The sequence below is a fragment of the Sminthopsis crassicaudata genome, chromosome 5 (genome assembly GCF_048593235.1).
Source record: "Sminthopsis crassicaudata isolate SCR6 chromosome 5, ASM4859323v1, whole genome shotgun sequence".
NCBI classification, from domain to species: Eukaryota; Metazoa; Chordata; class Mammalia; order Dasyuromorphia; family Dasyuridae; genus Sminthopsis; species Sminthopsis crassicaudata.
Window position 1 is genome coordinate 207,497,183 of NC_133621.1, and position 24,073 is coordinate 207,521,255.

At 35.4% G+C, this 24,073-nt stretch overlaps 1 protein-coding gene across 11 annotated transcripts in view; it reads left to right on the top strand.

The window, feature by feature from the left end:
- GRIP1 (glutamate receptor interacting protein 1) overlaps nucleotides 1-24,073 on the top strand; it is a 762,478-nt gene that overhangs the window by 631,552 nt on the left and 106,853 nt on the right. For 6 of the 11 annotated variants that reach the window (XM_074269703.1, XM_074269706.1, XM_074269700.1 and 3 more), the window contains 4 exons: nucleotides 4,331-4,486; nucleotides 5,171-5,326; nucleotides 16,893-17,079; nucleotides 17,738-17,883. In XM_074269703.1, the coding sequence (XP_074125804.1) occupies nucleotides 4,331-4,486; nucleotides 5,171-5,326; nucleotides 16,893-17,079; nucleotides 17,738-17,883 (645 nt within the window). The remainder of the gene's footprint in view (nucleotides 1-4,330; nucleotides 4,487-5,170; nucleotides 5,327-16,892; nucleotides 17,080-17,737; nucleotides 17,884-24,073) is intronic. The other 5 variants (XM_074269707.1, XM_074269710.1, XM_074269701.1 and 2 more) reach the window with 2 other exon arrangements.

Below are 24,073 nucleotides of genomic sequence, written 5' to 3' on the forward strand. Positions count from 1 at the left end.
CTCAACTATGGGAACAATGCTGGGGTATCTGACTTTTGCTTGGCATAGTACTTGATATGGGAAGCAGCAAGGAGACTGTAAGTGAGCTTTTATAACTGTAATTTTAGCAGGTCTGTCAGTGGTCCTTTAGCTTTGGAATTATCATCTCTTATTTTAATAGAGGTAGTGAGATAGTACACAAAATCCCAAGCTGACAAGAGTACTACATCTTTATCTGAATTCCTTTCATATTTCCTATCCAGACTACAACACCAAGTCAATTTGACAAACATTTATTAAAGGCCTGTTATGGGCAAGGAACCATGATCAGTACTGAGGATACAAAGGTGAAAAAAAGTAATACAGTCTCTACCTTCAAAGGACTTGGCAGTCTAATGGAGTTAAGATAGATACACCAAGAACTACAAAACAAGTCAGAATGTAATAAATACATAGGAGTCGTTAAACTGAAAAAAAAAAAAAAGACATGCGAGATCAAAGGGAGACATCTCTTGTACTGTCAGGATAGTGGGGTGGGAAACGATGGTGTATATCAGATTAGGCTTTATTGAGAAGGAAAAATGTGATTTAGACCTTAAAAAAATAGAATATCTCAACAGGTAGAAATAGGAAAAGAATCTTTTTTTTTTTTTGGCATATTGATAACATGTTAAGATTTTAGGAGGAAGAAAAAATAAGAAAGGATGAAGAATAATTGTCCTTTTTCTTTTTTGATGCTTGGTTTCCCTCTGTTCTCTAGGCTAAAAATGCAACAGCCATTCATATATGCGATACTGATTAGCACATAAGTTTTCCTACACTTTTCCTAGCTTAACCGTCTTTAGTAGCATGGTGGCCATCCTTTCTTAGTTAGGATACTTAAATTCAGATTGGCCAAACGCTAACCTCAGCTTCCCCAGCATTGGGAACTATGGGTATGCAATACCACACCTGATCTAATTGTTCATTTTGGTAGGAACATGGATAAATTTGGTTTGAAATAGATCTGGAAAAATGGATTAAAGCCAAATTGTAGCAGACACTAAAGTCCTCAGCCAAAAGGTTTGCATTTTGTACCTTCATTCAAAAGAATATGAAGTACATATTATATTCAAAGCATTGTACCAGAGATTGAAAATACAAAGAAATTTTTAAAATAATAAGTCCCTGCCTTTGAATATCTTGGTGGTAGAAATGTAAGCATTTAACAATTAATTGGATCTTGGGGAATGAGGAAAAAGAGAAGAGAGAAATGATTGAGTTTTAAGCTTCTTCAACAGAAGAATGGTGATGAAATTTGCAAAAAAAAAAAAATGATAAGAAAAAGAGAGGTTTAAGAGGAGGGACAGTGGTGTGTGTGTGAGAGTGTGTATGTGTATGTTCAGTTTTGGTCATATTGAGTTTAAGATAGATGAGAATTCCCAGAGGAAAAATATCTGCTATATGGAAATGTAGGCCTGGAATTCATAAGAGAAATTGGGACCAAAGATAGAGATTTAAGAATCTTCTGTATTCAGGTGCTCACACAACCATGGGAGTAAATGGGATCATCAAGGGAAAGAAAATTATAAAATAAGAAAAAAGAAAAGAAAGCAAGGTGTGATATCTATTCTATACAACTTATACAAGTTGTTGTACAACTATACAATTCTGTATAACTTAATGTAGCATTGAAGTAAATAACTTTTAAAAATAAAAAGAGATTTATTTAATAAATGGAAGAATACTCTGACCTCCCACTCTTTGCCAAAAAAAAGTCTAAGTTTCTAGATTCTTGTCAGAGAGGAGAAGGAGAAAGAAGATAATTTTGGTTGAGGAAGGAAGGAGGAAGAGAGGATTAGAGGTAGAAGAATATCACAGGATCATCAGAAGTCTCTTGGTTAGAAGAAACCTGAGCATATTTTTGGATAGAAATTATGGGCCAAGGGGCAACTAAGTGCCACAGTGGATAGAGCACCAGCCCTGAAGTCAGGAAGACCGAAATTCAAATCTAGCTCAGACACTTAACACTACCTAGCTGTGTGACCCTGGGCAAGTCACTTAATCCCAATTGCCTCAGCAAAAAAAAGGAAGGAAGGAAGGAAGGAAGGAAGGAAGGAAGGAAGGAAGGAAGGAAGGAAGGAAGGAAGGAAGGAAGGAAGGAAGGAGGGAGGGAGGGAGGGAAGGAAGGAAGGAAGGAAGGAGGGAGGGAAGGAAGGAAGGAAGGAAGGGAGGGAGGGAGGGAGGGAGGGAGGGAGAGAGAAAGAGAAAGAAAGAAAGAAAGAAAGAAAGAAAGAAAGAAAGAAAGAAAGAAAGAAAGAAAGAAAGAAAGAAAGAAAGAAAGAAAGAAAGAAAGAAAGAAAGAAAGAAAGAAAGAAAGAAAGAAAGAAAGAAAGAAAGAAAGAAAAAGAAAGAAAGAGGAAAGAAAGAAAGAAAGAAAGAAAGAAAGAAAGAAAGAAAGAAAGAAAGAAAGAGAGAAAGAGAGAAAGAGAGAAAGAGAGAGAGAAAGAAAAGGAATTAGGGACCAACATAAAGAATAATTTGAAGATGCAAAATGTATCTAAATGATTGATGGAATAAGGTCTTGGAAGAGGAAAGAGGAGATGAGATCAAGGTCACAAATGGAAAAACCAGCCTTGTTGAGGAGTAGAGAGTAGGAACTTTTTTCTTAATTATTTCAGGTGTACAAAGTCTTGGCTGGAAAATTACAAGAAGTGTACTTACTTAAGGTCTTTTATATCTTTTATATCTACATTTTAATTAGCACAGTACTGGGCACACAGAAGGGGTTTAACAAATATTTGTTGACTGATTGACTTTCCAAAGGCCACATCTTACGATCTTTTCCTCATCTCCAAACTACTTCATTCTTGTGCAGCATTTAATACTATTAGCCATATCTCCTTGATATGCTCTCATTCCTTGGTTCCCACAATAGCATCCTTTTCTGATTTTCTTTCTATTTTCCTGACCACTGCCTCTGAGCCTCTCCTTTTTCACCTTTTTTCTTCCTACCCCTTAAGCTTCATAACATTGTAATAGTAGGAACAAGGTAGCAGAAGCTAGGATGATGAGTAGCCTCTCAGCTACAAGAAATATAGGTTAATACTATTCCCCAGGGGGAATTTATGCTTGTTCTCTTGAATATTAAATTGCACTGGGGAGATTTCTCTTAAGAAAGGGCTTGCTCTACCTCATCTACTATAAAAGGCACTAGCTTGGCTAGTGGATGAAAGATGAGATGGAATTTGAAGTTAATGAGTATTTTTTTCAGCTCTGAGGTTAATGTGATCATTAATGTGTAACATAAATGACTGAACCTTCCAGCAAGGAGAGGGTTCAACTACCACATTGAGGTGTTACAAGCAATGAGTATCCATAGATATATTTGGTAATAATGAAAAGCATATGACCTTAGAGGTAGGAGAAGTAGAAAGATGTATGAGTCTGATCTTTATTGTTTTGATTATTTGAAAAACATAACAGATAAGTATACCAAGGATCAGTATTGTTTGTATTCTTAAGCTTTGGGTAGGGAAACAAATATTAATAGCAAAGAACATAGAGCATGTTGTCTAGGGAAAGAAATGAAATGCCACTAAAAATCACATTAAAACGATTGAGAAGCTTTGCCCCCAAAATGTCGTTTATTATCAAAAATGAATTGAGCACTTTACAGAAATACAAGTCTAATAATCAAATATTCATTTCTAGGAGAAAAAAAAAGGACATTGCTCAGAATCACATAAAATCACATCATAGGCTACGATCTCTTTATTATTGGAAGCCCTAGATAAGATCCTAGTAGAAATAGTTGATTGTTGAGGATAATCAAATGGCAGTGATAGATGTTGGCTAAATTAAAATGTCAGAGCAATAACTTGTAGTGACTGACATGTAAACTGCTCAAATCAGGAGAGAATGTGATTTATCTCTCCTAGTTTTCTTTTGCTTAATATACAAGGGCTGTTAACTGGTAGAGATTTGCAAATCTTTAATTACTAATAGTGTGTCATATATCTTGATGGGGTTGACTTTTAAGTTAAAAAATGTTTTTAATCTCAGCAGCTAAGCACAGGGGGAGATTAGAAATTGATTCAATAGTCATCTTTAAAGGAAGAAAAATGGGCTTTAGAAAAGCATGCATTATTCTTGGGAGGATGAAAGGTTTCAATCCCAGATGTTAATCATCTGCTTTGCTGACCACTGAGAAAAAGGGAAAAGCCAAACAAATCTTTTTCCTTTGCAAACCTCTTTTATTTTTGTCATCTTTTTTCTTCCTTTGAACAATTCAGTTACCTTTTCCTCTTTTTTTGGTTCTTCCTCTCCTTTCCCCCCCTTCCCATTTCCTGTCATCCCTTCATACGGGCAGATAAAGTTCAGAGGAGCAACGGGCAACTTACCTGGGATTCCTGGGCCAACAACCACAGCAGGCTACTCACCTGTCACCATTATAAAACCTACCGCCCTGATCATTGCAGAATGGCAACCTGGAAATTCCAGAAACCACTTCCTCCGAAAAACCCTCGTAATGTTCCAGGCTTTCTCCTCCTGGCTTCTAAATTAAATTCTGTCTCCTCTCCTTTCTTCTTCCTTTCTCTTCTTCCCTCCCTCCTCTTCCCTTCCCTTTTCTCTTCTCCTCTCCTCTCCTTTTCTTTCCCTTTCTCTCCTATCCTTTTATTTTCTCCTTTCTTTCTGTTCTCTTTTCTCCTCCTCTCTCATTCCATTTTTGTCTTCGTGTATGTCATGCTTTCTCGTAACAATTAAAGTTTTTTTCTGACATCTTTTAAACCCTTTTCTTTTCCAAGTGGACAGCCTTGGTTACTAAGAAAAGGTATGGAAATTCAGAACGCTTTGTTTTCATGTGATGAGGTTATTTATTCTAAATTATCTATGTCTGTGAAGTTTATGTTACAAATCACCTGTAAAGATAAATGAACATCTTAAATGTTTTGGTTTTGAAGACGCTGTATTTTAATGTTTTTTGTCTAATGCAAAAGTTTTCCATCGTGTCTCCAGGGTTCCAACTAGATCATAGGGATTTGTTAGGTTTTACATTTAAAGCATCAGGGGCCTGTATTTGTCTTTGTTGTGAGATGACTACATCCCATCCCTGTACCTGTATTTCTCTGAGTTATTACTGGCTAGCAGGTGTGGACAGCACCTCACCCCATCCAAGAATTCTCTATGCCAAGTTTCTACTTTCTTGCAGCAGCTATGGTGTCTTCATCCATCTCTCCTACCTCCATGAGTGGCTATAGCCTGAATTCCCTGAACACGGGCACTTTACCTCGAGGCGTCTACACCACCAGTCCACGTGGAACTATGATGAGGAGGAGACTGAAAAAGAAAGACTTCAAAAGCTCACGTGAGTGTAAAAGGGAATCTTGTACATTTGGTTTGGTAGTCCATGTCTCATTTGGGCTTGGGAGTTGCTGGGAAGAAGTGGTTGAAAATTAGCAGGTATTACTATTTTAGACGCTGAAAATGATAGGAAAGCTTTTTTTCTGTATTTGGGACTAAAATAGTATAAGAGATACCAGATTGTATTATTAGCAGCTAAAGTTACATAGTCCACATAATGAGGTTAATACCTTTGATTTTATATTTAAAGTATATTGGTTCTTTTGAGCTTGCTTTTGCCTCCAGTTTATTTAGAAGAAAGCTTTTCTTTGATGTCACATGGTCTTATTTAGAAATGAAGAAGTTCAGTTTGATTTCTTGGTTCTACTATACCATTCTGTGTGCCCTTGGACATGAAATTTTTATTCTTTTGATTTTCTACTCTGAAATGTACTAGTACTTTTAAACTATTCACCCTAAGGGCACTTAAGGTAAATGAACATTAGTTCACAAAAACCATTCTTTGGAATACCAGTCATGATTACATGCAAATGGGAACTGCTGGAACATTTAAGTACCAAAGTGATTGAACATGTACCAGGGCTTGGATTTGTGTTTTGGATGGTGATGAGGGATAGAGAAGAGTATGTGTGTTTCTTGGAATGATCCTTTCTGTCCCACCATTGACTTATCCAGCCTCATGTCTTATTGTCTCCTGTCTGTTCTGCTCTCCTCTCAAACTAGACTACTCTCTACTTCTCAAATACACACAGTGCTTTTTCAGCTTTATTCCTTTGTTCAGATTGTTCTTTGTGCTTAGAATACCTTTTCACAGTATCACTATCTGATGAATTCCTAGACATATTTTAAAGTCAAATGCCGAGTCCTTAATGGATCTCTTTATGCATTGTGGAGGGAGAGGGGATCCATGTGAATATGCATGCTGAGAACTGCATAATTATACTAGAAAAGCTTGCTTGAATTAATTGAACTATGTTTATGTCATCCCTACCCAATTGTCCCTTTTGCCTTTAGATATTTAATTTATACTGTGTTACCAAATCTATTACATTAATTTGTATTTTAATGTTGGTGCTAGGACCTGAAAGCAAGTTATCTTATGTGGCTACCTTTGACCTGACACTATAATATCTATAATAGAGGGAATAATAGATTTATAAGGATGATCGGCTTCAAATATCACCTCTGACACTAATGTGCAACCATAAGAAAGGCAGCTAACTTCCCTAAAATCCAATCTTCTCATCCATAAAAAGAAAATTATGATATCTGAGATCCCTATTTTATAGAATTGTGAGACCTAAATCAGTCCATCAGCAAGCATTTGCTAAAAAACTATGTTGCAAGCACTATGAAAAGTATTAGGAATATTAAAAAAAAAGCAAACACACAATTTTTACCTTCAAGGAGCTGTCTTTCTGATAGAGAGACACCATACAAATAACTATGTACATAAAAGATATATATGATGTTAATAAAAGGTAATCTCAGAGGACAGGCACTAAGAGTGAGGGTTAAGGTGATACTGGGAAAGATTTCTTATAGAAAGTTAGATTTAAGTCAAATATTAAAGGATGTGATGTTGATGAAGAGCCATTTCACTTTCATGAGCATTGTCTGAAAAATTTGTTAGAGATCCATTCCCCTTGATAACCTAGAGTACATTTTGGGCTCATCTTTTTCTAAGCTTTCTGTAATAGAAGCATGGTAGAAACATAAGTTATCTGGTACCTAGTTGAGGAACCCAAAAGCTACCCAACTCCTAAACTCCCAAGGTCACCATCAAGACTGGAAACATCTAAGTTGTTTTTGCTGTTTGGTCACCTGTGCTCAGGAAAGGAAACACTTCAGAGTCAGAAGAAAGTATGTTGCCATTCAGTTACAAACGTAAAATAGTTTCACCAAGGTGAAATTCCATACCATTTTTGTGGTATTTTTTTTAATTCTATACCATTTTTATGGACATTGTTAATATGGAAAATATTGAATATGTACCATGTGTGTGTGACTACCATGAGTATGCACTATGTACATATATACTCTACTGATCACTAAAAAATATGTGCTGATGTCCATGGCTAGGAAAAACATTAAGAAAATGAATAAGTTTCTGTTTGCATTTCAATTTTAAAAGCTGTTATTTATGTTTAGCAAGAAATTCTCCCTCAATTAAAATGTAGACATAAGATAAGGAAAATGTGCATTGGCTTAAAGCATATTTAATTTCGTTGAAAGAATTTAAGCTCTATCACTTTCCTCTAATGAACTGAAAATTGTTCTTAAATTGATAAATGATTGTTCTTCAGATAGGAGTGTGAGCAAAACAACAATCCACTAATTTTCTAATTCTTATTCTCCCTTATGATCATTAACCAGAATTTGTTATTTTAAAAGAATATTCTTGGGGCAGCTAGGTGGCCAGTGGACAGAGTACCAGCCCTGAAGTGAGGAGGACCTGAGTTCAATTGTGATCTGAGAAAATTAACACTTCCTGTGTGACCCTGGGCAAGTCACTTAATCCCAATTGTCTCAGCAAAAAAAAAAAAAAAATATATATATATATATATATATATATATATATATATATATATATATATATATATATATATATATATATATATATATTTTAAAGGCTTTGTCTTTTTTATTATTTTATTTTTCCAAATACATGCAAAGATAGTTTTCAACATTCACTTTTGCAAAACCTTATGTTCCAAATTTTTCTCCCTCTCTCTCTACTTTACTGCTTCCTAATATAACAATCTGATATAAGTTAAACAGGTGCAGTTCTTCTAAACATATTTCCCTGTTCATCATATTGTACAAGAAAAAAAGGCAAACAACAACAAAAAGGGGAAAATACTAACTTTGATCCACAGTCAGTCAAGGATATGTCTTAATGTATCTCAAAAGTACATATGTTTGCATCTCTTTTAATCATATAATAAATTTACAAGACAATGTGGCAAAGTGGATTAAGACATGGTCTCAGAACTAAGAAAAGTTGAGTACAAGACATGTCTCTTGTACCCAAAAACCAACTGAAAGAAGATGGGACCTTTATTATTGCCACTGTAATCAGATCATGGCCAACTTAGAATTCTACCCACTGTAAATGAGTGTGACTTGTATAGCTATCAGTCTACATTGGCAAAGGAAGTTCCCACAAGAATCTCCCTTTATCAATAAAGAAATGAGTCTAATTAATGAAATTATGAACTAAATACATAATGATAATAAAATGTTGTTACTATATATTTGCTCTTGTATAGAAATATCTGAAAAATTAATCCAAAATTCTGGCAATAAAAGGATGGCATAGGATGCCATGAACTTTTTATTGCCATAGGTTTGAAATGATATCACTGACAAGTTTTCTCAGGAACAACTAACAAATAATAAAAAGTTTATTGTGACTTGCCAGCTTTATTTCTTCCTCTTTATTTTGGTTTTGACATTTTTTTTTCATTCTTTATGGATGGAGGATAACAGCAGTAACAACAAATAAAATAAAAGTCTATCTGTATACTGGTGAAAAATTGATACTATCGCCTGTAAAATGCAAATTTCTCACATGTGGCTGAAATACAAAGCAGTAGCCCAACCTGAGGAGTATAAAACACTCTCACTCAATATTTTGAAATTCTTTATTTCTGTCAGCAGAAAAAAGAGACCAAAAAAAACTAAGGTAAATTTTATGTTAATAAAGATGGAAAGTCACATGGGTTAATACAGTTTAGAATTGAAAGAGAAATCAAATAGCTCTGGTCCAGTTCCATTATTTTAAAGATAAAGGACCTGAAGATTAAAAAGCTGAAGTGATTTATACCAGCCTATGCAGGGTTTTTAATAGTTGGACCATGACTGCTGCTGGTTTTCTGACTCCAAATCCAGCATTCTTTCTATTGGAACATCTTGACATGGCTTAGCATACAGCCAAAGTATTACTTAGACTTTACCTCCACCCTTTAATTAACTTAGTTTCCTTCAAAGCTCAGATGAAGTGCTTCACTTCCCACATGATGCCTTTCCACATCCCTTCAGCTCTTAGTTAATGCTCTCCCCCCCAATTACCTTATATTCATTTTGTACATATTATATATATGTTCTATGTGTACATTTTGTTTCTTTGATAAAATGTAAGTTCCTTGAGGGCAGGCACTATTTTTTTAAGTTTACAACTCTATCAACTGGCACATAACAGGTGCTTATTAAATGCTGCTCAGTTTATTAGAATAATCATTCTTCTGAATTAAATACTGGTACTATATATGTACTATAACAGCAGAAACTATTAAACCATGGGGCCAGGTTTTAGAAGATTATACTTGGTTACTTTCAAAAACTTTATGTCCATGCTCCCTAAGTTCTCCAGAACATCCTCACCCTTTCTAAGCAGTTTATTAACTTTGTGTAATAAGGATTCCAGAACTAAAACCCACACCCCACCAATCTCAGTCTCAGGACTGAAAAGGAATGTTTATTCAAAGTAATAGCAATATTGAGAAATGTTGGCATTCCCTGGCTTTTGTTCTGAGTTGCCAGAACAAAGTCAGCCTCACAGAAGTATGGTAATCATAGTGGAAATATGAAGTAGTCCGTCTATTGCTATTCTCTGGAGAGCAAGCTCAATACCTCAACTCCACTGAAGAAGAATCAGAAAATAGGAAGTTGAGCTAGTCCATGAGACTGCCACCACTACTTCCTATAAGAGAGTATAATGAGAAAAGTTGGGAGCCTGACTTCACTCCCTTCGATAAAAAGAACAAGTGAGTGATAGAAGTGGGGATTGAGCTTTTCTCTTCCAGTGATACATTTTTTACACTAACTTTGCAAATATTTTATTTATTTTTGCAAGACGTAGATAGAACAGTGATCACTAAAAACAGAGCAAAGGCAGAGCAGTCCATTTCCTAATTTTTTTTTCTCTTTCCTCTGAAAAGAGGAATGACTTTTACCCCAGAACTAATGAATAAAAATAACTAACAGGCAGTTGATGCCCAAAATATATAAGGTAAAAGAGAGTAAGAGTGTATCCAGATGTTCTTGATAAATTAAAGAAGTCACCTGGACCAAATATAATGACATCCTTTAATTTGAAAAGAGCTGTCAGTGATATGTGAAAGATCATGGAAAATGATACTAAGTGAGAATGGAGAAAGACAAATGTCATCCCAGTTTTCAAAAAGAGAAGAGAACCAGGATCTGTAAATTGTAAGCCAATGAGCTTGATTATAGTTCCTGGAAAATTCTAAAATGAGTCGGTAGAGATGGTTGTCAGACATCTAGAAACAGAAGTAGTGATTACAAAGAGCCAGCAAGGAGACTTCAACAGAAGCAGACTGCGCCAAACTAACCTCATTTCCTTTTCACACAGGATTACTAAAATGAGAATTGAGGGGAATGCTCTGTGGATGTAACTTACCCAGATTTTAGCAAAGCTTTTTAATAAAATAGCTCATGCTATTTTTGTGGAAGAGATAGATTTGGATTAGTAGATAAAACAATCAGTTCAATTCAGAAGTGACAATGACTGAGCTCAAAAAATAGTTTTTAGGGGAGCTGAGTGGCTTAGAGCTCTGGGCCTGGATTCAGGAAGACCTGACTTCAAACCCACACACTCAGACACTTATTAGTTCTGTGACCCTAAACTAGTCACTTAATCCCTTTCCTCGACGGTAAAATTTGAATAATAATCCGACCTACTTCCCAAAGTCTTTATGAGGATGGAGATGATGATTACAAAGCACTTATCATAGTTCTTGGCACATAATAGGTTCTATATAAAAATTGACTATTATTAGTAGTTCTATTATTAATTGACTTAATGTCAAGATAGCAAGAGATTTCCAAAGGAATACCCCAGGAAAGATATCAAACATGTTCCCTACATCGCTGCTTGCCAATACTTCCCAGAGCCTCCTAACCAGATTAAATATTAATTGGGAAATATTTAACAAAATAAATAAAAATACAGTAAAACATAGATAATATTCATGAGTGCTTTTCTTATTCAATATTGGTCCAGAGGGATCCATATATATATATATTTGGCTTTGACAGCAGTGACTCCAGGGGTTCTGTACTGGGCCCTATGCTGCTTAATTTATCAGTGTTATCAGTGACTTGGATAAAAGCCTCTCTGGTTTGCTTCTCAAATTTAATGTTCATCCTTCATTTTTAAAGTGGACCAATGATATCACAGGTGATGTCTTGACTTGCACATAAGTTGGAGCTGACTGATGCAGAGTTACACAAAATCACCAGCCTCACTCTCTCTTCCTAAGTCACTGAATTCCAGTAGCAAGACAAAAGTCAAAGGATGCATAAGATGAATTTAGCATCTTCAAAGTTTAACCAAAGTAAGCCCTCCATAGATTCTGCTTCAATGGCCTTTGGAACAAATTGTTCTCATCCAGCCATGCTGCCAGGGGCAGTCTTCTTCCCCTGCTTGGGGTAGACATTCCCCTAACTCACGTACAGGTTTAAGTCCTATTGATTACCCTCAACCTGGTTTAACTCATCTGCACAAATGGTTTACAGGGTATGGCTGCTTGCAGCTTCTTGGAATGACAGAAAAGTTGGGAAGGATAGTTAAATCAGTGAATTCCCTAAAGATCTAGAAGGATTTTGAGAGATTAGAGCATTGGACCAAAACTAATATGATGATATTAGGAATAAATTTAGAGGAAAATGATGTTAATTAAGAAAGTTAGGGATAAATATTGATAAATGGGATTTTTTTCTTTTTTGGTATTTTTTATTAAAGCTTTTTATTTTCAAAACATATGCATGGATAATTTTTCAACATTAACCCTTGCAAAATCTTGTGTTCCAATTCCCCCTTCTTTCCCCATCCCCCCCCTAGATAGCAAGTAATCCAATATATGTTAAACATGGTAAAAATATATGTTAAATAAAGGAATAAATTTAAGTCTTGCCCTTGGGTACAAAAAATTCAGCTTCACAGATATAAGGTGAGGGGAGGCATGAACATAGAGAAGTGAAAAAAAGCTTGGAGTTTTACTCAAGAGCTCAATGTGTCAGTACCAGGATGTGGCAGACAAAAGGCTAAAGTAATTCTAAGTTTCGTTAATTGAAGCACAGCTTCCAAGAATGTGAAGGTTATAATCCATCTGTACTCTGTGTGTTATTGTGAGACATCATCTGAAGATGTGTTTTTACTTTGGGGCACCATGATTTAACAAAGGCATTAATAAACTGAAGCCAGGACAGTGAAGGGCCTTGAGTCCATAATATATAAGGATCAGTGAAAGGGATTTAGTCCTTGAAAAGAGAGGCCTCAGGGGACCCAAGTTAACTGTCTTCAAGTGTTTGAAGGGCTGTCATGTAGAGAAAAGATTAGACTTGTTCTGTCTGGCCCCAAGTGGCAAAAACAGGAGCAATATTTGAAAATGCAAAAACATCAATTTAGGCTAAATATCAAGAAAAAATTCCTATTAAAGCTGTCCAAAAAGTGGAAAGAGCTGCCTCAAGAGGTAGTGAATTTTTTCTCCTTGGGGGTCTTCAAGTAGTCTGGGTGACAACCTGTCAGGAATATTAAACTGAGGATTCCTTTCCAGTACTGGCTGGACTAGATGGCCACTAAGGTCCCTTCCAGTCTCTCAAATGCTGCAGTTCCTTTGGCATGTGCCAGGGAAATCTCGCCTCTTAGTTGGAGTTCTGCTATGTTCGCAAAGCAAAAAAAGAAGTCGCATCATTCCTACTTCTCTTCCTGTGACCAGAGAGATGAAGGACATGTGGTCAGGGGCCTTTTCATTGGTTAATTATGATAGTTTCCATAAGTTAATTCAGATGCATAACATCTGAATCTAACAAGGTTATTGAGCTCTAAATAATAGAATAGAAATGTCCTTGAATATTTTTGCAACATGTGATATTTCAATGCCATGAACTTAATTTATTTACATTTTCTGAAGAATATCAGAAAATTTTGCATATCCATATTCATGTTGGAGAGAGATGCTGGAGATCTTTCCAGCCAGTTAAGAGGTAACTTCCATAGTTCAAGGGAGAATCAGTGAGGACTGAACTGGGTTGGTGGCAGACGGATGTAAACCAGAGATGAAGAAAGATGGATATTTTGATGGAAGAATCGCTTGCATTTGACCACAAATTGAATAGGAGAAGGTCCAGAGAAAGGGAGGAATCAACACACATATGACCCTACTTTTGATTCTGGATAAATGCTATCTTTGACAGAAATAATAATAAAAATTCTAACAATAACATTCATATCGAGCTTTAAAGTTTTATGAAATGCTTTATATTTATTTTCTCATTTGGTTCTCATAACAATTATGTAAAGTAAGGACTATTATTATCTGTATTTTATAGATTAGAAGACTGAGGCTCACAAAGGCTAAAGGATCACAAAGGTAGAAAGTATCTGAGACAGGATTAGATCATAAGAAAGGGAACTAGTTTTTGTAATAAGGTAATTCTGCTTTAGATCTGTAAAGTTTGAAATGTTAGCAAAATTTTATGGGCAGAAAAGTTGGGACTGGGGATATAAATTTAGAGTATGAGGAAAGTGAAAAAAATTCTATGAAAGTGATCAGAAGAATGTGTTAGGGAATTAATAGGAAGCAAGTAAAAGGATGTAAAAGAAGCAATGAGTCCAACTGAAATTAAATATAATTAATAGTAGTGGGCCCATTTAGCAGTTTTGTGTCTCACCTTTTTTCCTCCCCACCATCCCCATGTTTAACAGCTCAAAAGTAAAGAAAGTAGGAATTAATCAGGTTTGGACATTGGTGAGGAGGATACAGGCATTCCTCAAAGATATTGCAGTTTGCAGAATACTGCAATAAAATGAGTCACATGAATTTTTTGGTGTCCCAGTGCATATAAAAGTTATGTTTACATTATACTGTTGTCTCTTAAGTGTGCAGTAGCATTATGTCTAAAAAAGCCAATATACGTATCTTAATTAAAAAATACTTTATTGATTAAAAAAAATGTTAACCATCATCTGAGACTTCAGCGAATCGTAATCTTTCTACTGGTGGAGATGCTTGCTTCAATGTTGATGGCTGCTGACTAATCAGAGCGGTGATTACTGAAGGCTGGGGTGGAAATTTCTTTAAAAAAGGCAATAATGAAGTTTGCCACATCTCTCAACTCTTCCTTTCACTTGAACATTTAGAGGCCATTGTAGGGTTATTAATTGATCTAATTTCAATTTTGTTATATCTCAGGGAATAGAGAGGTCCAAGGAAAATGAGAGAAATGGGGAACAGCCAGTTGCTGAAATAATCAGAGAACACACAACATTTATTGATTAAGTTCATCATTTTATATGGGAACAGTTCATGGTCCCAAAACAATTAAAATATTAACACCAAAAATCATTGATCAGAGATGTAATAATAATGAAATTACAAAAATTACCAAAATGTGACAAAGACATGATGTGAACACATGCTGTTGGAAAAAGTGGTGTTGATAGTCTTCTTTGACAGGGTTGCCACAAACCTTCAGTTTGTTTAAAAAACCCTGAAATATCTGCAAAACAGATAAAGAAAAGGATGTATATATAATAAAAAATAAGGAAGAAAATATCCTAGGGTATTCTATTCCACTTTATTCAGATTTATGATTTAAATTGTTATCCATGGGATCATGGCACTATTGTCCTGATCTATATTTTGCCACTAGATCCAAATGGCTCTGGAGGGGAAAGGAGGCAGGTGACCCTGTCCCTCCCTCTCTTAAATCCAATTCACGTGCATGTCATGGCATCACCTCCTGATGTCAGGATCCTCTTCCAGAACAAAGAACAAACAAACTACAATAATGATGTTGTAGATAATGTTGGATTTGGAGTTAATTTTAAAATCCTGAGTTCAAATCTAACCTCAGATACTAACTATAAGACTGTGGATAAATCATATAACTTCTCTCTTCCTCAATATTCTCATCTCTAAATGGAATGATAATAATAACATCTCCTTCATGGGATGTTTGTGAGGAACAAATGAGATAATATGTAAAGCTCTTGGCAACCTTTAAATTCCCACATAAATGCTAACAACTATTCTTTTTACTATTCTTGTTATTATTAACATTATTGTTGTTGTTGTTGTTGTTAGATCCAAGTTGGGTAGGAAGGCCAGCATTGAAAAACTAGAGGTCAGAATGGTAGAGAACAGGTTCAGTAGGAAAAAGAAAATGAGAAACTTAGAATATAAAGAAAATTGTGATCAAAAATGGAAATTTCAGAGTATGAGGTTTTGAAAATGGAACAATTTGAAATCCTACATATAGAAGGACAAACTGCATTCGGATAAAGGTTAAACTCAATGGAGATGAGTATATTTAGTGACTATCAAAAGGCTCATATATATATGTAAGTATAATTCACTGAAAAGAATGGCAGGTGAGAGGGTGGAAAATAAATCTATAAGCCAGGTACTGAATTAGTAAGAAGAGAGAGTACTCTACATATCTATAGATGATAGCTAAAAAACAGGAAGGAAAGAAGATACTATAAGCAGATGTCAAACAAAGAAATTTGTTGACTGATATTGATAATAGTCTAAAAATTGTAGTGAGAACCCAAGACATGCTAAATAGCTTCACTGATATTTTAGAAGAAATGAAAGAAGAGAAGGAAGTATTTTCACTAGAGACAAGACAGCCAAGTGTCATCTAAAGGAAGGAGATGGAACAATTACTTAAGGAAGATGCAAAGGTTGCTTATCCCAGACCACAGAGTTATGGGTTGAGGTAAGGCTGGATGGGGTAAAGCTGAATTAGCTAAGAATGAAAATACAAGAGGAGATAGCTACAGAAAAGGTCTCGTACTTAGGGCAACAAATATTGATTCCAGGAAGTTAAGGAACAAGGTTGGAAAGATATTTGAAATAATGGGAGGAGAAGAATGCTACAGGGTATAATTTTGGTATAACAACAGCATATATAACCATAATGTTACTTTTTTAAATGGTGTAAGGCTATGGGCCAAGGCAATTGTGTCTCCAGATATTGGGCTTTGGGTCAATGGGTTGTTGTTGTTGTTTTTTTCCTTCCCTAAGGATGAAAATAAAATTATTCACCTATGGAAATTCAGTAAAGCATGAACATAGAATTTTACAGATGAAAGAAACTTCAGAAATAATCTAGTCCGGCTCTCATTTTACAAATGAGATGAAGAGATTTGGTCAAGGTTAAACAATGAATTTAGTAGCAGACCTAAGACTAAAATGCCTCCCAGCTCTTACTGTTCTTTCCACTATGTGATTGTGCTCCTACAAAGAGAAAGTAAGAATATTCTTCCTCCCCCCAATTAGGAGCTCTCCACCTGAAATGGTGTCAGCAATAGAAGATTTATTTGTCTTGCCAATTGGCAAAGCATGAATGAACCTTTCTGAATTTTTTCTAGTGGCCCCAGAATTTAAACTTGTATCAGTAAGCATTGAAGAAGGGGGATGTTTCCTGAAACACACCTGTTTTTGTTTTTTTGTTTTTTTTGTTTTTTTTGTTTTTTTTTTGTTTTTGACCTGTCTGTACTTAGGGTCCCTTCCTCTTATGTGTTTCCTTTCTAGTGTCTTTGGCCTCTAGCACCGTTGGGTTGGCTGGGCAGGTAGTCCACACGGAAACTACAGAGGTAGTGCTGACAGCCGATCCTGTCGTGGGATTTGGGATACAGCTCCAAGGCAGTGTATTTGCCACTGAGACTTTGTCTTCTCCGCCACTGATTTCCTATATTGAAGCTGACAGCCCAGCAGAAAGGTGAGACACTTAGAGATGAGGGCACCTCTCTTCTCTGTTTTCCTGAAGAAATTTGTGTTGGATGCCATTGGATGACTATTAATTTATGGAATACTGCTGCTTGCAGGAAATGTAGACTGTAATGAACTCTCTGTTCTGACAATAAAATTTGATGTTCTTGATCAAGTCTGAGGAGAATAACAAGCATCGGTGCCTTTATCTCACAGTTTTTCCCATCAGGGAACTGGAGGATATATTAATTAAAGGGAGAAAATCCATAAGAAAATCTCTGAAGTTTAAACTTTAATAATTTTTATGCCATGGGAAAGGACATTCATCACTGCTGTGTATTAGTTCAGATCCAATCATAGCAGATACTACCAAGCTGAATTATTCATCACTTCTTTGGGACACTTCAGTACTCTCATCTCCTTTCTTGCATTTTTTTTTTCTGGCCACCGCCTAGATTTGTGCAAGGGACCGTTAGCTTTAGTATCCGTGCTTTAGTATCTCCTATAACCTAATATTATATGATACAGATTGCATCAGGCAAAAAGAACGGAATTACAATCATGATTCATTAGAGTTCTAATTCAATTGGTTTGGGGCTCTTAAACTTGGTCACTATGCATTCTCTTCTCCTTTATGTCAGACCTCTAACATACAGTTGTAAAATTAGGTGTGGAGTACTGCAGATTGGAGACAGAGTGATGGCAATCAATGGAATTCCCACTGAAGATAGCACGTTTGAGGAAGCCAGTCAACTTCTCCGAGATTCCTCTATCACCAGCAAGGTCACTTTGGAAATAGAGTTTGATGTTGCAGGTATGATTGCATAATTATTCCCTATATAATTTATATATATATATATATATATATATATACATATATATAGTAAGAATATTAAGTAGTATTTATTCTTTATATATATAAAGTAAGAATATTAGGTAGCATTTATTCCTCCCAGTTCTCCCTTAAGAAGACTATTATATATATCTTCCAGTCATGGAGAGGGAAATAGTTTCATTACTCTCTAATCATTTCCCTTAGAAGCACTTGTGATAGTATCATGGGAAGGAGCTTGAGGAATTCAAAATGGGTGATGGTTGTTCTTTGTCCTTCATTCTTGAAGACCAGGACATAAGAGAGATGATGTCATGACGTGAAAATTAAGTGGATTTAAGTGAGAGAAGGCTGTGCAAGGTCACCTGCCTCACTTTCCCCTTCAGAATCATCTGGGTTCAGGATGACTGGAGATGCAGAAGACCCTGGGTACAGTGGAAGACTTTGACATTTTTTTAAAAGTAATAGCTTTTTATTTTCAAAATACATACAAAGATAGTTTTAAACATTTACTCTGGTAAAACCTTGTGGTTTTCTTCCTCCTTTCCCCCTACTCCCCTCCCCTAGACAGCAAGTAATCCAATATATGTTAAACATGTACACTTCTTCTATATATTTCTGCAATTATCATGCTACACAAGAGAAATCAAATCAAACAGGAAAAAAAGATGAAAAAGACAAACAAGCAAACAACAACAACAAAAATGTGAAAATAGTATGTTATGATCCACGTTCAGTCCCTATAGTTCCCCTCTTTGGATCCAGATGGCTCTCTCCATCACAAGTCCATTCAAATTAACCTGAATCACCTCATTGTTGAAAAGAGCCAAGATCTGGCTAAATTTATGATGTAATGATGGCAAATCCTGCCTTAGTATTCCCTAAATGTGTGTTTGGGACCCCTAGACCTAGCAGTGACCTCTTTTACCCAATCTCTGTGTGTATACACATATGTAATTATACATACATATACACACATATATTTATGCATATATATGTGTATCTCTGTGTGTATATCCATCTGGGAGGAAAAAGACCCTCAGGGTTTCTGACCAAACAGAAAAAAAATTGTTATTTACTTTCACTCTGAGCCAAGCCTTGTTCTTCCACTTCCAGAGTGAAGAATGAGATATAGAGGGCATTAGTTATTATACAAGTATCTCACACATCATCCTATGCCTTTATATATGGCTAACATATTACCTGAGACAATTTTTTAGACTAAAAATTGATGAGCAGATGCCAGTTAACATTGATGGAGGGGATTTCCACACTTTCTTTCTGCTACAGACCTGTTTATATGAAGTATTTGTGTCCATCTTGTGGTGGAGTGTTCCAAGCTCATATTGGTCTGATCAACCAGTCAGACACATTACAACTTGACCCTAACAGAGTAATGTCATTTAAGAGTGAAGGACAAGAATCAACCCACAAATCTGTCTACCTCAGAGAATTACTATAATAAAGCATTTAGCAAATTGCAAAGCACTATGAAAATGCGAATTGTTATAACCAAAGAGATACTTCACAAAAGTTCATGGAAGGGGTTCATTCATATACTGACCTTTCAAGTTAGCTAATTACCTGAAAAAACACTACTGCTCTTCTTATTACCTGTCTTGAAATTTTAATTTCCTCTCAATCCTTTCTCTTCTTTCCCATCTATTCCATGAGACTACAATCCAATATTGTATATAGTAGGTTCCTGTGTCTCACCTGCTATAGGGTCTGACAGTGATAGGACTGGTAGGGACTAAGAAAAGTGTTCATTGACCTGAGGTCTGGTCAGCTTAGTAGCTTACTAATTCCCTCATGCCCATCCAGAAGCCTACTCTTGTTCTCTGAATTACCCTTCCCCACCTACTTCAAGGAGAAAAAATGCCCAATAAAGTCTAAGGGTGCATTTTTTTTTACGATTCTAAATTTTAGTGGCAATACCCAAAACATTCAAATGATAAAATACGATTTTTAAATGATTATATGGAAAACCATAACCCCCAACTTACTTTACATTTTGTTTAAAATGTATAATTTTTACACTTGTTGACATTAACAAATCAATTATAAAGCAAGCACTTATTATGCACCACAGTGTGGTGGGCATTGAGAATACTATTACAAAGAATGAAATGACCCCTCCACTCAATGAGCTTATATTCTAATAGAGAAAATTAAAAGTCTATACATAAATGATATCATAGATATAGAATAGGAGTTCTTAATTTTTTTTGTCATGACCCTCTTTGGCAGCCTAGTGCTGGCCATACTCTTCAGAATAATATTTTAACTAAATAAAATATATATGATGCTAAGAGAAGCTAATTATATTAAAATACAGTTCTCAAAAATATTTTAAATGATTTCAAGTTAAGAACTCATGATATACATATACAAAGCAATCAAATACAACCACCACATTTGTTTGTTTCCACATCTGCATCTTATATACTTTCTTATTTTAAAAACCTTATTCTGTGAGAAGGGAGGGAGAAAAAAATTTGGAACACAAGGTTTTGCAAGGGTGAATGTTGAAAATTATCTATGCGTATATTTTGAAAATAAAAAACAAAAAAGGGAAGAAAATGTCATTCTTTTTATTCTTAATAACAATAAATGTAATAATTGCAGGGTGATGGTTAATGTGTATATTGGCATTCTAATTTGGCTTACTTGACTCTGTATCAATTGATGGCACCCTTGATGGAACATTTGACTCAATATGAGGAACACCTGAGTCTTCAAGTACTTAGTAGTTCTATGACACTAAGAAAATTTATTAACCTGTCTGCCTCAGTTTCTTCATCTTTAAAATGGGAATAATAATAATAGCACCTATCTCAAATGGCTATTTTTGAGGATCAAATGAAATATTTGCTAAGTGTTTTACACACTATAAATACTATTTAAATGCTCAATAAAATGTAAGCCTTCTGTATTTCTTTGTATTTTTCATATTTGTCAGTTCTAATTTATGATAATATTCTATAATATACATATGACATACTTCAGACATTCCCAGATCATTGGTCATATAAATTACTGCTATTTTTTTTACTAATTTTTATGACTACTAATAGCTAGCATTTATATAGTACTTACTATGTGTCAGAGGTGGTGCCATAGTGCATAGAACACTAGACTTGGAATCAGGAAGATATCTTCCTAAATTCAAATGCAGCTTCAGACACTTACTAGCTATATGACCTTGGGCTAGTCATTAATCCTTTTTGCCTATTTTTTCACCTGTAAAATACACAAAAGATGGAAATGACAAACCACTCTGCTATCTTTGCCAAGGAAACCTCAAATGGTGTCATGAAGAGTCAAAACATGACTGAAAAATAACTGATCATTGTGCTAGGGACTATGCTAAGTGTTTTACAATTATTATCTCATTTGGACCTCAACAATCCTGAGAGGTAGGTGCAGTCATCATCATTCTCATATTACAGATAAGGTAACTAAGGCAAACAGAGTTTAAGTGACTTGCCCAGTAAGTATCTAAGGTAGGAGCATATATAATATAACATTATATATGATATATATCACTATTTTTGATATATCATTTTTACACAGATAGGTCTTTTTTTTTTTCTTCTCATAATGTCCTTCTAGAGTAGTCCTGTTAGTGGGATCAGGAGGTCAAAGGCATAATTGCTTCTGGTGTTTCCTTAAGCGGCATTTGGTATGATAAAATGTTAGATTTTTAAATCAGTTAATCTGGGTTCAAATCCCACTTCTGATATATTCTCATATCTAAAACAAGGAGACTAAAGGGAAAGACAGTTTTTTTCATGATTCATTGTAAGATATTCATCTAATTCTGTAAATTCTTGTTTGTTTGTGCTTTGAATTTGTTTTGTTGGAATTTTTTTTTAAAAAGGCAATTAAGGTTAAGTGACTTGCCTAGGGTCACACAGCTAAGAAGTGTTAAATGTCTGAGGCTGGATTTGAATTCAGGTCCTCTTTATACACTGTGCCATCTAGCTGCCCTACATCTGGCAATTCTTTTTTTTTTTCCCCCTGAGGCTGGGGGTAAGTGACTAGCCCAGGGTCACACAGCTAGGAAGTGTTAAGTGTCTGAGACCAGATTTGAACTCGGGTCCTCCTGAATTCAAGGCTGGTGCTCTATCCACTGCGCCACCTAGCTGCCCCCTGCTCTGGGAATTCTTAACAAGGCAGATTACAGGACTAAATGACCTTTGTCCTGTCCTGTAGGGTATATTGACCAATCTCTACCTGACTTCTTTTCCCCCCTCTACCTCCATTTGTCAAAGCCAGCTCTCTGCTACACATTGTGGAGGGATTCTTATTCCTGTCCTCTATATAAACATCCCTTCTCCCTCCCCATCCTGTGGCAAAATTCCCAATAAAACCTAAGGGTTTTTTTTTTTAAGATTCTAAACTTGGAGGCATATATGTGGCTCAGTGGATGGAGCACCAGCCCTTAATTCAGGAGGACACTTCCTAGCTGTGTGACCCTGGGCAAGTCACTTAACCTAAATTGCCTCAGGGGAAAAAAGATTCTAAACTTCAGAAGGAATAACTAAAACATCCAAGTGATGAAATAGTTTTTAATGATTGTATGAAGAACTATAACCCCCAAGCTATTTGGATTTTGTCCAAAATATGTATTTTTATACATTAACTTATCAAATCAATCATCAAACAGACACTTATTAAGGACCTATACTATTTGTCTCATGTGACCTGTCCTGATGCTCAAATGAGATAATGTATGTAAAATCCTTGGAAAATTTTAAAATATTATATATTATTATTTCCATATTATCATATTATTTTCTTTTTTAAATAGTTTACTTTTCCAAATATATGCAAAGACAGTTCTCAACATTCACCTTTGCAAAACCTTGTGTTCCAAATTTTTCTCCCTCTTTCCCTTCTTCCCCTTTCCCCCTAAGCAATCCTATATAGGTTAAATATGCAATTTTTCTAAACACATTTCCATATTTGTCGTGTTGTATAAGAAAAAGCAGATCAAAAGCAAAAAAGAACACAAGAAAGAAAAAAAATCCAGCAAACAAACAACAAAAGGTGAAAATACTATTCCTTAATCCACATTCAGTCTCCATAGTTCTCTCTCTGGATGCAAATGGAACTTTCCATCTTAGATCTATTGGAATTGTCGTGGATCACCACATTGCTTAAAAAATGCCAAATCCACCATACTTACTTTTTACATAATCTTGCTGTTATTATGTACAATATCCTCTTGGTTCTCTTTACTTCACTTAGCATCAGTTTATGAAATTTTTTTCTGAAATCAGCCTGCTCATCATTAACAATAATATTCCAATACATTAATTTACCATAATTTATTTAGCCATTCCCCAACTGATGGGCATCCCTTCAATTTCCAATTCCTTGCCTCTACAAAAAAAGCTGCTACATTTTTACACATGTGTGTCCATTTCCCTCTTTTAATAAGTTATTTTTGAAAAATTTAATGGACAATATACAGCCCCACTAGCAGTTAGTACTCGGTTGTTTCTGCATAGCAGCACCAATATTGGATTTTGCCATTCTTAATTATCGTTGCCAATTGAGTAGATATAGGTGCCTCAATGTTGTTGTCGTCTGTATTCTTCTTAAAGAATTTCAGCCATTTTTCAGTTAATTATTGACAGATGATGTTTCTTCCCTTGAAATGGAATCTGTTTCTCTGCTTTGAACATTTATTTTTTATCAACTATATTTCTACCCATCTGTTTCTATGAATAACCTTCACTTCAGTTTTTGATGTACAGAGACCCACTGTTGAACAAATGTGTGATTTGGGCTTTTCTTCCCCAATCAAAAAGGATGAAAGAGAGAGTTAGGCAGGAGTGTTGTCATTTCTTAAACAGTTTCTTTCTTATTTGTCAAAAATTTTTAAAGTGATGGAAATTTTCCAAAAAGCCATGTCCATTGGAAGAGAAGGATCCTGGTCATAAGAACAGACAATAGCAATAGAAAGTGAAACAAGGGAAGCAAGATGCCTTTGGCCTAAGAAACTATATTAGGGGATCTGATTGCTCTTCAACGCTTACACACAAGGCAGAATCCTTCAGCTCCAATAGTTCATTAGTCTCAAATTCCTCTCTCCATCAGCTTCATCTTTACCCCTTCCTATTTCTTTTTCCACTACAAGTTCACACACAGAGATCCTCTC